Raw genomic sequence first — 15,041 nt, forward strand, 5'->3', positions numbered from 1 at the left:
TTCAAACCTCTGTCCAACACTGTCTGACGTTCGGGAACCCTGACTGCCTCACCCACAAAATTAATGCATCTGTTCATCCAATGAATGTGCATGACAAATCTAGACTTCCCAGGCATAGCTACCTGTCAGGCACTGTGCTGGTCACTGCAGTTCCAGCTCTGAAAGGTACCCAGCCCCTGCCCTTGGGGCTTATAATCTAGAAGGGAAGACCGACAATTAATTCAGCAATGGTCACATTTCTCTGTACAGGGAGCTACGAGAGCATACTGCCTGGCAGAGAAAACTGAGCCAGTCCTAGAGACCAGGGGAATATCACCCACCACCTTACGTTCTTGGAGACCAGAGACTCACGTCTTGGTGCCAAGACCTAGGAACTCCCTGCCAGCTGACTCGCTGTGACTACTGCTTCCAAATCACAGCTGCCCTGTCACAGCCAAGATCTCCCTGTGGCTCTCCGGATGAAACTGCAGCCTTAGAGAAGCTCACCCCATCACCACCACAACCACTACCTTCACCCGCCATGACACAGCACTTACAACTCAGGTTACACCCCTGTGGGAACGGGGTAACCATCTGCCATATTCACCCAGCACCTGGCACAGTGTCCCGCACGTAGTAGGCGCTCATGTTTGCCCAAACAAAAGCATATCCCGTATCCCTCCCCATCTGCTCTTCCCTCTCCGACAAGTAACAGGTCCGAGCCTCTGATTCAGTTAAAAAAATTTCAAAACATGCTCATGGAAAATGGTTAGCTGACCCTGGGCCACTCACTGGACCTATCCCCCTCCGTCCACGCGACCCTCCAGTGAGGGCGTCACAGGGAAAGCAAGCTCGGGACTGCCCCCACAACCAGCACCGCTTTGAAGATCAGCTCGGGAATGCTGTTTAAAACTTGGCAAGAGTCTGGGCTGTAATGCTTTCTTCCCAGGACCCCTCTGGGCAATCCGCCTACATTCCAGACATCCCCCATCCACCTCTCCTCTTCTGTTTGCACCGTGCGCCTCCCTCCCTGGCAGCCCCACCTCCCTGGCCTCTCTCTGCAGCCCTCGCTGTTCCATAAATCCACACTTTCAGCTCCCACGAGTGGTTCGCAGTGCTCACTCCTCACCAACCACTAACACACAGGCCAAAGAAACCCACCCACGCCCAAAGCCACTAAAGCAGAAGGTTTCTAGATGCGGGGGGGAGGGGAGCTAGGAAGGTAAACCTACAGACGTGAGCAGAAGAAAAGGAAATGGAACCTAGAACCCACCACCCTCTGCCCCAGCCCTGCTTCCAATATCAGACATGTTAGAGAGGCAGTTAGCAACAGTGTGGTAAAAAAGCCATCTCAGCAGTGGCCAAAGGTCTGCCCAGAAGAGCATGGCAAGAATAAATTATGCAAAATAAGTGGCAAGTAGGTGGCCAGTGCGGAAACACAAAAAGCTCCTGCTTCCATCCAATGCCACTGGGCCAGGGCAGGGCAAAATCCTGCCACAGGCTCACGCTCAACTCGGATGTGGTGGGCCGGCATGGGGAGAACGGTGACAGGTGCAGGGAATGGGGACGACGGCTGGGGGCCCTGTGGGGTGCAGCGGGTATCTGACCTGTGTAATCTAGGCCCAGTGTGAGGAGGGGCTTGCATGGGCGCTCAGGGCGGTCTGTCCAGATTTTGTCCACAAGGTTCTCCTTGACAGGAATGAGGTGGTGGCCTGCACTTCTCAGAACCTTGGCCATCTTCTTCCAGTAATCTGGGGAGAAATACACGTGGCCCAGCCGTGCATGAACCAAATGCCATCTCAGCTGAGGGAGGCATCCTCAACTGAAAGGCGATCCTCCCATGGCCTAGCGCTGGGTCTGCAGGATGGGGAACTGCAGAAAGGTTATCTTCACCACCCACAGCCCTCCCCTGCCTCTCTGTCAGAACTCTTTTCTTCACCTTGACCTTTATCATGACATCAAGTTATATTGAGCCCCCAATGATCCAAGTCCCACAAGCAAATAAAGAATACAGAGAACCATCTAGAATCCACTTCCTCACCCACGCTGGAAGGACTCTAGCTCACTCACCTGTAGGAATGATCAGTGGGTCCACACCAACCCTGGATCCTTCGGGAAGTACACTCACCAGCCAGTCTTCCTGAGTTGGTGTGTCCTTCAGACCTGTAGAGGGAAGAATGTAGAAGAAACAATCCCTAATGCACCCAAGCTCATAGTCCTACCCAGAAAATTCACCAACATCATGATAACAGGGTCTTTACGAAGCACCTTCTTTCTATAAGGTGGATGGGCGGCACTTAGAAAATCTGAACTTCCCTCAATCCTGGAAGGCTGCAAGAAGGGTAAGATGGTATATTTAAAAGCATATGATGGAGCCCCTGGGGCGGATCCGATGGTTAAGTGTCGACTCTTGGTTTCGACTCAGGTCATGATCTCAGGTGTGTGGGATTGAGTCTCGCATCAGGCCCTGCACTCAGCACAGAGTCTACTTGAGATTCTCTCTCCCTCTGCCCCTCCTGTTCGTGCTCTCCCTCTCTTTCTAAAATAAATAAATCTTTAAAACAAAAAACAAAACAAACGGGTAAGAAGACAAAAAAAAAGAAAAGGAGAGAAAGAAAAGAAAGAAAGAAAGAAAGAAAGAAAGAAAGAAAGAAAGAAAGAAAGAAAGAAAGAAAAGAAAAGACAGATTTTCATTCAACTCCTGGTAAAAATGGCATCCTGGAAACCACTGCAACAATGGTACATGTGTCATTGCAAAGGACATCCTCTCAGTCTTTGGTCAATTTGCCACTCCTGGACACTTGATGAGCACCTGGGTGGCAAATGGCAAAGGCTGGGAGCCGGGGACCTTGCTCGCATTCCACACCAGGTAAGGGAAACACGTGCCCCAGTGCTCTCCCCTCACTGGAAGGCAGGATGGAAGACAGGAGGCTCCCAGCCCTGAACCAGGCCTGACTGGACGGCTGACACAAGTCTCAGCAGCAAAGAAATCTTTCCAAAGATTACAAAATGGCCCCATAGGTCTGGTCACTATCATCTTTACGATGGCTCCCTGGCTTCCCAATGCCCAAGAGCAAATAGCCCTTCCCGTTTCCAAGACATTAGTCACAGGACACCAAATAAGCTTCCAGAAAGGAACTGAAGTTATTTTTGAATTTCCAGTTTTTCTTTAATCTGAGCCAATACCTTCTACGTTTGGATGTATGCTTCTTAACTGATCAAATTTTTACTAACAAGTTAAGGTCTTGGTGAAATAGATCTATATTTAGAGTGAAAGTTCATATGTTCTAAAACAGTACTTATCTTTACTGTTTTCCCTCCTGACTGTTGATAACCACATAACCACAGAGGGGAAGTTCAAAGGTTTATAAAGAAATGAGCTCATGAATCTCAATTCCAAAAAACTGCCTAAAAGCTGGCACTGAGTTGTTATTTTGCTATTTGATTCTCGGCTATTTCTTTCCAAACCGCTAGAAAGCCACTTACTAACAAAGTTTCTTTTAATGCCCCTAGTATGACTTTTATAGGATGAAGTCATGCTATTTCCTAGCAGACAGATAGCTGGCAAAATCCCAGGGATGATTCACTCTCCAACCAAACCCACCAGAATTTCCCTACACAGGAGAGATGCATGAGGACAGGGGGGCTTAGGAAAGACACGGCAAAGTAGAGAGGGACTTGGAAGGAAGGAGGATTCCTCCCCAGGGCCGCTACATACCTACATGAAGGAACAGGCAGTAGAATTCACCCCTGACACTCTGACCCCTGGTGTGCTGACAGCTGGAGAAGTGGGCCCCAAAGATAACCATACCCCAAAGGTACACTGAATGATCCACTGGGGTGAAGCAGAAAGTATTAAGATGTCTATTTTTTCTAGGGGCACCTGGGTGGCTCAGTGGGTTAAGCCGCTGCCTTCGGCTCGGGTCATGATCTCAGGGTCCTGGGATCGAGCCCCACATTGGGTTCTCTGCTCAGCAGGGAGCCTGCATCCCCCTCTCTCTGCCTGCCTCTCTATTTGTGATCTCTCTCTCTCTCTCTCTGTGTCAAATAAATAAATAAAACCTTTAAAAAAAAAAAAAAGATGTCTATTTTTTCTAAACAATAAAGAAATTAACCTGTGCTCACATCTGAAATGCAGATGGACACCAGTACGTATGTACAAACACAGACACGAGTAGACACATATGTGCAGGTGTGCAGGTGCACACACCGTAACAGAGGCATGCGGTCAAAAAGTCTAAAGGCTGCCACTTGTCCGTTTATAACAAATGTCTGCCTCTGGGTGTGCGTGTCCATGTGCATGTGAGAGAAAGAGTGCTTTCCTGCACCATGAACTGGGTTGCATCCCCCAAAACTCGTATGTTTAAGTCATAAGGGTGGCGCTCCCATCTGATACGATCAGTGGCCCTTTCAGAAGAGAGATCTATCTCTCTGTCAGGGAAGGACACAGTGAGAAGGCGGCCGCCTGTCAATCAGGAGGAGGGCTGTCCCTAGAACCTGACCAGGCTGGCACCCTGATCTCAGACTCCAGCCTTCAGAGTTGAGAAAACAGATTTCTGTTGTTTAAGGGACCTAGTCTATGGGATTTTTTTATGGCAGTCCAAGAGGACTACACACCCTGAATTCTTGAAAGGGTCCTTGACCTCATCAAAGGGTTAAGATCCAGACACCCTGAGAAACACTCAGGTCCCTTCCCAAAGCTGGCCAGCTAACACTGGGCTGGCTGAGCCTCTACACACCCATCTTCATGAGCGTCCAGTTGCTGTCCATCTGCTTGGCCGCCTGGAGAAAGTAGCGTCCGTCAGTCCACATGGCCGCGTGCTCTTCCGTGACGATGGCCGTGCCTGGAGCAGGGGAGCAAAAAAGAAAGAGAAAGGCTTCTGACAACCACATAGACAACCGCACATGGCGGCAGCAGGCAGGCAAGCCCAGTGAGAAGCACCGGCTCTGTGTGGCCCGGCCTCACACCACCACTCACTCTAGGGGACAGGTGGGCCTCTGAAAAACTCTAGGCTAGAGAAGTCGATGTCCCTGAGAACCAGCTGCGGGTCATGCTCTGAAGGAAGCAGTCCTTCCGCAGCCCCGGCTCACCGGTCCCAGCACAGAACCCCTCTTGCAAGACCGGCAGAACAGGGGGCTAAGCACCTGCAGTCAAAACGGTCTCATATTGGACAAGACAGAGGTGGAAATGATTCCAGCACAGTGATCACAGCAGTCTGCTCCTCCAAATGCCCCGAGGGAACTGCTGCACCTTTCCTGAGAGAAACCAAGTGCAGTCTAAGTACTCACAGTGACTCGCGGTCACCAGCAGGGAGCTCACACCTCCCACCCCTACCTGCCCTCAGTCCCTGCAGGCCCCACAGAACCTGGGGCTTTTGGCAGAGTGGCCAACCAACGCGAGCACGACTATGAAAGGAAGCAGTTCTTCCCGAGCCTAGGAGCCTAGCTAACTTAACAGAAGGGAACCTGAGGTAGGGGGAAATCACTCAAAATTCAGGAGCACAGTTTTGGAAAAGTTAGGGCAGGGCAGCAATGTAGCTCCACATGAACCTCTGTCATTTAAACTGAAAGTGAAATTATCGAACCCCAAAGCCAAGCACTTAGAGAATTATACAGGACCAGCCAGCTGAGGCAGGAGGTCTGGGGTGCTGTGAAGGTCCCATTTCTTATGTAGAGTACGAGTTAAACAGGTATTTTCAGTTTAATTGATGTAATTTTCCGTAGGTATGCTATATTCAATAAAAAGTTCAAAACGTTTTTAAAGAAAAATGTTTTAAAACTTTAAGAGCAAAAAAATAAATAAATAAGAAAAATAAATAAAACTTTAATAGCAAAAGCATCAAGAAAAGGGCCACTGAAAGGTGAACTCTGAGAGCTGGGGGATGCGGGAGTTCACACGTCTCTGCAGAGGCTCGAGGGGGGATTGTCTGGTTTCCATTTCTTTCTGGTTCTGTCACAGGCTGAAATTTGGCCCAGTTATTTTTGGGAAGCAAACGAAAGTACAGAAAGAACCAAGAGAGGATTCAGCAACTCACCAGCAGAGCCGTCAAATCCAGAGACAAAGGCCCGCCGACAGTCACATGGAGCAATGTACTCGCTCTGGAAAACAAAAAAGAAGGAGAAGTGGACCGCGCTCCACGTGCTCAGCTGTGTGCGAGGCCCAGCAGGGACACAGAGGCTGGCGAAGCCAGGGCACCATCAAGGAACAGACAGCCTAGCAGAAAAGTCAAGCTGAACATGAAAAACGAATGGCGCCCGCCGCAGAAGACCCTAATTAACGAAGGGCTAAGAGGGTTATTCCTGCCAGCCTCTATTTCTTCTTCTGGAGAACAAAAGCAAATCAAGACAAAACATAATAAACTGTGCTCTCCTCACTGACATCTTACTCAAAAAACAAACCAACAGCCTTCTCCCTTCCTTACCACTGACATTTAGGCATCTGTTATTTTTCTGAAGGGAAAGGCTGAATTTCTGTTTTAGGTGCCAATAATTCTCTGAGATCTCTTTAGGCATGAGCTTGTTTCGGAACTTCCTGTGTGTTCCCCTCCAAGGTAGCATCACCAATCGCTCCTATGCAGACCCTGTCCCTTCCTACTAGGAAATACATGGAAACTCTCCCTCCAATCCAGGAAGCTTCAGCAAAAGAAAACGTCATAACCCAAACCAGGTCTTTGCCATTCACTTGCCTCTAAATGCAAGGGGTGGGAGACTGGAGAATACAGTAGGTTCTCATTCCCGTGCAGAGGGTACATGGCCATGGGGTACCTTCCACAGCCCGTGAAGCACAGAGAGTTAAGTAACTTCCCCAAAGTCCCACAAACAGCAGAGGCAGGCCTTGAACTTGGACTCTGGAAGCACTCAGCCATGCAGCTGCCATATGACCCATCATCTCCCATCCTCATAACAACTCTCCAGGACAAGACTATTGGCAAAAGAGAAACCTGAAGGGTGAAGACAGAAACTTTAAGCAACCTGCCCACCCCCAGGTCAGCAGCAGGGCCAGGATGTGCTGGGCCGGAAACCAGAGTTGTAGCTCCTTCTATTGGCAGCTTTCTCTGGAGCTAAAGGACCTGGCGGGGTTAAGAATGCTGAGGACGGAGCATGGGGCTACCGGACCAAGGCTAACTTTTTAGATCAACACATAGTAGGGGTGAGAAGGCATCCACGTCTCACTTCTGCCCCTTTCACCAAGGCAGCTGCAGCCACAGCCCCAAAGCGGCCACAGGACCGCTACCCACGGGGATGCCAGAGGGGCCAGTGGAGGGAACCACGACAGGGCTCTAGGTGACACCTGCCGCCGGCAGGCCCCACAATGTGGTCCGCAGCAAGGCTCACGGCATCTCTCAGGCTCAGTTCCCTATTTCTAAAACCACTCTCTTCAGACTGCTGCAAGCGACAGCAGGCACATGTTTTATCCCCAAAACAGAGAAGAACACTTGATCTTAGCACTAAGAACAAGAAGAAATGGCCCCCAGCAGCATTTATGAACTGCAGAATTCTCATTTGATTATAACCCAGTAATCACTGGGTGCAAGTGAAAAATGGAGGGCAGAGGCGTCCCCCACCCCTTCTCCTGGGGTCGCTGTGAGGAAGAGTAAGTTAATGTTTAAAACAACTGCCCAGAAAGCTGAGAGGGCTGCATATATGCAATGGAAGAGAGAGTATTAGTTTTTTCTGAATGATGAGAAAGCAGCCAAGAGGCTGGGCAAATTAAGTCAACGAAAGTAAGTCTGGTGCTCTAACTCACAGTACACAATGGGGAAGACACAGAGGACACTCCTGCTGGACGAGGAGGTTTCCCTGCTTGGGGCTCACCCACCTGTGACACACAGTGAGGATGCCAGCAAAGGGCAGGCAGAGAAGTACTGCTCATCTTGGCACAGCCAGACTCCTCCAGGCAGGGACGCAGCTCTCCAGGAATGCCCCACCCATACCCGGGCAAGCCCAAGGAGAGGAGCAGGGCCTCTCAGAGGAGTTGCCGATCCACAAAGGAAGGAGGCAGGTTTCTCCAAAGGGAGGTGGAATTAACAGCAGGTGAACATGTTTGGTTTGGGATCAAGACAAGGTCTGGGCAAGAATGTCTAGACATGACCTAAGTAGTCAACATGCCAGGAAGCCGTCACGGACCGAAGCTGTCACTTCCACACCAACAGGCTAGGCAGGGTCCAGACAAGCACTGGGCCTGGGCCTCCCACTCTTCCCCCAGCAGTGGAGCTGGCAAAACCCAAGAACATTCTCCCCAGAGAACAGAAAAAGATCTAAAATAAGCCAAAGCCTGAGCATGCTGGGAAAAAGAAACAAGGAAGCAGAGCTATTGGCTTTTTCTCCAAAACCACCATTTCTCTCCATCTCTAAGACCAGCACTCAGTCCAGGCCTCCAACATCTCCACCTCGACCAAGGACCCAAAAACCCATTCTTCGCACACACTCAGAGTGAGCTTTCCCAAATGTCTCTGTAGGTCCTGTTAGCATCCTGTTCAAAAGCCACCAAAATCTCCCCATCATACTTAGGATAAAACCCAAGCCCAGCCCAGTGTCCAATGCACTGCCTGACTAGGCTCTGCCGTCCTCTCAGAGCTCTCCTCCACTCTTCCAGCCATTCGAGACATTCAAGCCACACTGCCTGCTTTCTGTTCTCTGTACTTCCCAAGCTCATTCCTGCTTCAGGGCCTTCGCACAGGCTCTTTCTTGTGCTTACCAAAGGCTCTCTTTGATGGTGGCACAGCAAGTTCCTTCCCATCACTGAATTTCAGATCAGATGTCACCCCTGCAGAGGGGCTTGCCTGGACCACCCAGAGTGGCCACTTGGCCTTTACGTCTGAGTACAGCACATTTTTCTAGATGCTCCCTTCTTTCTTACATTATTATTGTATTAACCTGCACCAAAATAGAAGCTCCATGAGTCCGGGGTATTTGTCTTCTTTTGTCCCCATCCCTAACCCTATCACAGCATAGGTAACACGTACTGGTCTGGCCCTTAACCAGTATCTGCTGAATAAATGAACAAGCAGAAGGAAAAATGAACCTTTTTCCCCCTACCTAGTTAAAACCTTAGCCATCTCTGAAGGTAAAGGAAGGGCTACATCCCAAGGAATGTAGGTGGCCTCTAGAAATGGGAAAAGGCAAGGAAACAGATTGTCCCCTGGAGCCTCGAGAAAGAAACACAGCTGTAGAGCCACTGTAGACTCCCGAACTGTAAGATAGTAGGTTTCTGTTATTGGAAGCCACTAAGTCTGTGGTCATTTGTCACAGCAGCAGTAACGAAACTAACACATTATTCAGACCAGCAGGGATTGTAACTGTGGGTTAAACTTCAATGTCTTGGGGTACAGACAAGTAAACTAAGTAAAGCAGGATAAGGAAGTGACTTTTCCAGAGAGCAGCTCTTCTCAGCTCTGAGTCCTGTCATGCTAGAACGCAGGCCACATGTTCCCACCCCGCAGTATTTCAGAAGCTAAATATATGTGTGCTCATGAGAGATCACCTAACTTTTACGTGTTGGCATCGAATTCAAACAACGTAAATAATACACAGCCAAATAAAGCACATCTATAAATAAGAAGAAAAAAAAAAAACAACCTTTAACCACCTCTCAAAATCCAGCTCAAACATGTTCTCTTCCCCAAAGCTTTCTGACCCACTCCAAACTCAGAGAACTGCCACATGTCAGAATTTTTCAGGACCATCCAAACTGGCATCTATCCATGCCCTGCCTTAGGTGATGATAACACAACCCCTACCGTTGCCAACAACTATATTCCCATCTCGGACTTCATTTCCCAGGTCCCCATGCAGCTAGGTGGAGTCACATGACTAGTTCTTACCAATGGAATGTGGGGCCAAGATGATGTCTGGGTCAGGACAGTTAAAAAGCGGTGTGGCCTCTCCATACTCCTCCCCCTTCCACCAGCTGGAATAATGGCATCAGAGGATGGAAGGAGCCTGGATCTCCCAATCACTCTCTTCCTAGTAGAAGAAAGTCATGCACCAACCAAGAACACCCACTCCAGACCACTACGTAAACAAGAGACAAGTACCAGGCCACCGAAACTGTGAGATGTGGGACCACTGCTAGCCATACTCTAATTAATATAGTGGATAAAATCACTCTGTGATAAAAATCACTACTCCACCCAGAAGAGGGTCTGTTTAAGAAATACAAGACAGGAAGCCGACTCCAGGAAGAATGGGAGTAGGACAGAGGTTAGGAAAATCTGATTCAAGTCTTCCAGAAGGAGGAACCATAAAAATAGCCAAAAACTCAAGTTGGCAGAGTCACCTCTGACAGAACACGACCCTTGGATTACACTACGCCCAGGAGCAGAATACGAAGCCTTAAAGATGGGGAGGATGAAGACTCTGGATTTCCAAGCAGTGCTGGCACAGCGCTGGCCCTAACCACGGATTCTCCGGGTTTGGAGCCAGTGGCTCCGCCGAATCTCAATGTTTGGCTTAGATGGGACATGAAAGCAATGAGATTCCCAGAAAGAATGGACAATTCCTCACTGTGAAAGTCCCCCTGGGCCCAAACTCATGATTACCGCAACCCTTGTTCCGGGTTTACAAAGAGCGAACCCTCAGAGTTGCAGAGGACAGCGAGAAGCAGACTCCCGGAGTGCCCCGCCCTCACGTAATTATGCATTTGGGGTGCATTTTCTCTCTAGCACGGAACAGTGTGTGGGTGTGTGTATTTGTGTTTCAGAAAGCACACAAAGGACAGAATTCAAGATTCCCCTTCACTCGCCAGCACCCTCCTTTCCCCACCCGTAGGAGAAATTCCATCAACCCTCAATCTAGCCTGAAATGAAACAATTGGGAACAAGAGCCACAGAGAACAGCAGTCTCTCTATTACTGGGAAGGCTGCTCTGGCAGGTCACACACAAAGCCAACCCTTGCTCCTTGTCCTCACAGTCCCGGCAAGGCCCCAGAGTCCCAAGTAGCAGTCACTCCAACTATGCCCCACCTTGCCAAAGGTATTGAAACAAGGAGCTCAGGACTTCTCATTTGTTTCTCTGGATGACCCCACAAATTCTCCCAGGTTCCCACCTTCCCAAGCCCCTCTGCCTTTTACCTATAAGGTCCACACTCAATCTGTGTTCTACTGCTTCTCCTCCAAATCCTTCCCCTCTTCTCTGCTCCTAAAGCCAGCACCGAGTCCAAGCCCTCCGGACCCTGACTCTGGGATCCCGCAATGGTCTCCCAAAGGCTTCTCGGCTCCCAGTATGTCCCTTCTCCAGTCCACACTCAACACTGCACCTTTGATTAATCATGTCACTCTCTTGTTCCAAAGTCCTTAATGGGTCCCTAGTATCTGATAAAAACCTAAATCCCTGACTCACAGATTCCTCATCCAGGGAGAAGTCATCCAATTGTAAAATTCTGGGATCATGGAGGCGCCTGGGTGGCTCAGTGGGTTAAAGCCTCTGCCTTCAGCTCAGGTCATGATCTCAGGGTGGTGGGATTGAGCCCCGCATCAGGCTCTCTCCTCAGCAGGGAGCCTGCTTCCTCCTCTCTCTCTCTCTCTGCCTGCCTCTCTGCCTACCTGAGATCTCTGTCAAATAAATAAATAAAATCTTTTTTTTTTTTAATATTTTATTTATTTGACAGAGAGAAATCACAACTAGGCAGAGAGGCAGGCAGAGAGAGAGGAGGAAGCAGGCTCCCTGCGTAGCAGAGAGCCCGATGTGGGGCTCGATCCCAGGACCCTGGGATCATGACCTGAGCCGAAGGCAGAGGCTTTAACCCACTGAGCCACCCAGGCACCCCATAAATAAAATCTTAAAAAAAAAAAAAAATTCTGGGATCATTAGCAGGGGATGAAGAGCTGTGGAGAATCTGGAATGTCACCTCTGGTTTGGCCAGTCTCACTGCCATTCCCCAGTTTAACAAGGAACTGCTCTGGGCATATTAGGCCCAAATCAGGGTATCAGATTAGAAACAACTTTATAAGGCGCCTGGGTGGCTCATTCAGTTGGGTGTCTGCCTTCAGCTCAGGTCATGATCCCGGGGTCCCGGGGTTGAGACCCATGTCGAGCTCCCCGCTCAGCAGGAGGCCTGCTTCTCCCTCTCCCACTCCCCCTGCTTGTGTTCCCTCTCTCGCTGTGTCTCTGTCAAGTAAGTAAATAAAATCTTTGTAAAAAATTTTAAAAAGAAACAGCTTTATAATAACAAGAAAAAAAAATGGCTCAAGAACACACCCAGAATGAAGAGTATCGAAATAAATCTAGCTTATCTTGGCTACAAGGACATCCCCTACTAGTACACATACAGACTGTATCCTAACTCCAGGAAGAAGAATACAAACTGAAATTCCAACCCACCCTTAACCAGAAACTTTCATCTTTTAATTCAAGTAACATTCACAGTCCAGCCTTTCCCTCACCGAAGCCTCCCCTAGAGGGGAAGGCTCATGAATGAAGCAGAATTGTAAGGAGTCTTCAGCCGGGACGCTACAACGGGCTGTGCGACCCTCCCAGAGGGGACACCCAATTTCACACAACAGTGTGCTAGGGGACTGTGAGGACGAATTTTCTGTGTCACCCTGGGGGTTAAGGCATCCCCAGAGAGCTAGCTGGGAAAACACTCTTGAGGTGGTTTCTGGAAGAGACAACATCTGAATCAGCAGACTGAAGACTGTCCTACCTATGTGCTCAGCATCCAATCCGCTGAAGGTATGGAGGAAAGTGGAATTTGCTCTCTCATTAGAGCTGAGACAGCCATCTTCTCCTGACCTCAGAGATCACTATTCTTTGTTCTCAAGCCTTTAAACTCAGACAGGGACACATGCCATCGGTGCTGTCTGCAAGCTGGAGATAGGAGTACTCGTGGTGGAGTTTGAGTTCCAGTTCAAATTCGAAGTTCTGAGAACCAGGGAAGCCTCATGTGGGAGCCCATCCCTCAGGATAAGTCTCTCTGTACGTATACATCTCTATATATCCTATCAGTTCTGTCCCTCTGGAGAACCCACACTGAGACAGAGACTCACAGAAGACCCCACACCAACTGCCGTATAATTGCTCCCACCACAGGAACCATCATCCTGCTCAAAACGGAGACAAAACGGTTGCAAGCCAATCAGTCCAGGGCAACTGCATGATGCTGGAAAGGCAGAAACTGGAAAACATCGCTGGTGCTTCAGTACAGAATCCACATGACATGAAGCCCAAAGGCTAAAGCCTGGCACTGACAGGAGATGGGGGAAAAAGGATTTCTTCAGGGACAAGGCTAGAGTCTGCCCTTCCTAAATGCTGGGGTGCCTGTCACCTAGTCTCCTACCATGACTCAGGCCCGGACTGTGTTAACCAACCTACTTATTCACCTAGTCCTCAGCCAAGATGAAACTTTGGTTCCTGTGAAGGTGGTGAGTCTTGTTCGTCTATCCGAGAGAACAGAGGTGAATGGAAGAATCGTTACCAATCCCCACCCTACACTGCACCCACCTCCCCACTGCCTACTCAATCCAACAGTAATGTACCCCACCACCATGGCTTCCTCACATGCCACCAGCCCCCGCTCCAGCCGGATCTGCTACTTCTCCTATACTCACGACTCGTACTTTCTCGCCTCCTCCTTTGCCCACTTTTACATGCAGACCCCTAGTCTTCGGTGGCTTCTCCTCCCCATACAAGGATCTCCCTCTCCTCTCACCTCTTCAAGGATCAAGTTCTGACCCATAATAGCATGAAAAGTACTACTGTGGGTCAACAAACCAAGGAATTCCATGAAACACTGAGTCCCTGAGCCTGCCCCTGAGAAGACTGTGGGAATTCCATGAACATTTTAAGTCTAAAAAATGCTGAATACCTCATACCTCATCCTCTCCTTATAGTTGCACGGTGCACATCTGCGTATTAAAGGCCCTGAGAAGTCCTGCAGCTAAGAAACTGTTCAAAAGAGCAAAGGACTTGAATAGACATTTCTTGGAAAGAGACATACAGTTGGCCAACAAGCATATGAAAAGATGTTCAACATCACTAATCATCATGAAAATGGAAATCAAAACCACAATGAGATATTACCTCATATCTGTTAGGATTCCACTACTTAACAAAAAAGAAAAGAAGTGCTGGCAAGTATGTGGAGAAATTGGAACCCTTGTGTACTGCTGGGAGAATGTAAAATGGTACAGCCACCACAAAAAGCAGTATGAGCAGTATGAGTTCCTCAATAAATTAAAAAAGAATTACTGGAGTGCCTAGCCAGCTCAGTCCATAGAGGTATGCAACTCTTGATCTTGGGGTTCCGAGTTTGAGCCCCACATCAGAGGTAAAGTTTACTTTAAAAAGAAAAAAACATAGAGCTGCTATATGATTCAGCAATTCCGCTTCTGGGTATATATCCAAAATAATTGAAAACAGGATCTCGAAGAGACATTTATACACCCATGTTCACTGTAGCATTACTCACAAGAGCCCAGAGCTGGAAGCAATCTAAATGTTCATCAAGAGATGAAAAAAATTTGTTAAATGTGGTATATAAAGAAAAAAAAGGGGGCGCCTAGGTGGCTCAGTGGGTTAAGCCTCTGCCTTCAGTTCAGGTCATGATCTCAGGGTCCTGGGATTGAGCCCCGCATGGGGCCCTCTGCTTCCCTCTCTGCCTCCCTCTCTGCCTGCCTCTCTGCCTACTTGTGATCTCTCTGTCAAATAAATAAATAAAATCTTTAAAAAAAAAAAAATGTGGTATATACATACAATGGATTATCATTCCGCCTTTAAAAAGGAAATCCTGTCATAAGCTACACCTTAAAGACATTATGCTAAGTGAAATAAGCCAGTCACAAAAAGACGATGGTTTGATTCCATTTATATGAGGTATATAAAGCAGTCAAACTCTTAGAAACTGAAAGTAGAGTGGTGATTAGTGGGAGGCGAGGGTAGGGGGCATTCAATGGGTACAGAGTTTCAGTTCCACAAGATGTAGAAGTTCTAGAGATCTATTACCCAACAATGTACACGCAGTTAACACTACTGTACTGTATACTTAGAAATAGTTGAGATGGGGGTACCTGGGTGGCTCAGTCAGTTAAGCATCTGCCTTCAGCGGAGGTCATGATCCCAGGGTC

At 48.6% G+C, this 15,041-nt stretch overlaps 1 protein-coding gene across 3 annotated transcripts in view; it reads right to left on the bottom strand.

The window, feature by feature from the left end:
• The window catches only part of XPNPEP1 (X-prolyl aminopeptidase 1), a 54,303-nt gene that overhangs the window by 20,800 nt on the left and 18,462 nt on the right, over positions 1 to 15,041 (bottom strand). For all 3 annotated transcript variants that reach the window (XM_046027141.1, XM_046027144.1, XM_046027142.1), the window contains 4 exons: positions 6,015 to 6,078; positions 4,719 to 4,823; positions 2,050 to 2,142; positions 1,587 to 1,730 (listed from right to left, as the gene is read on the bottom strand). In XM_046027141.1, coding sequence (XP_045883097.1) covers positions 1,587 to 1,730; positions 2,050 to 2,142; positions 4,719 to 4,823; positions 6,015 to 6,078 — 406 coding nt within the window. The remainder of the gene's footprint in view (positions 1 to 1,586; positions 1,731 to 2,049; positions 2,143 to 4,718; positions 4,824 to 6,014; positions 6,079 to 15,041) is intronic.

The sequence above is a fragment of the Meles meles genome, chromosome 13, assembly GCF_922984935.1.
Source record: "Meles meles chromosome 13, mMelMel3.1 paternal haplotype, whole genome shotgun sequence".
Classification (NCBI taxonomy): Eukaryota; Metazoa; Chordata; class Mammalia; order Carnivora; family Mustelidae; genus Meles; species Meles meles.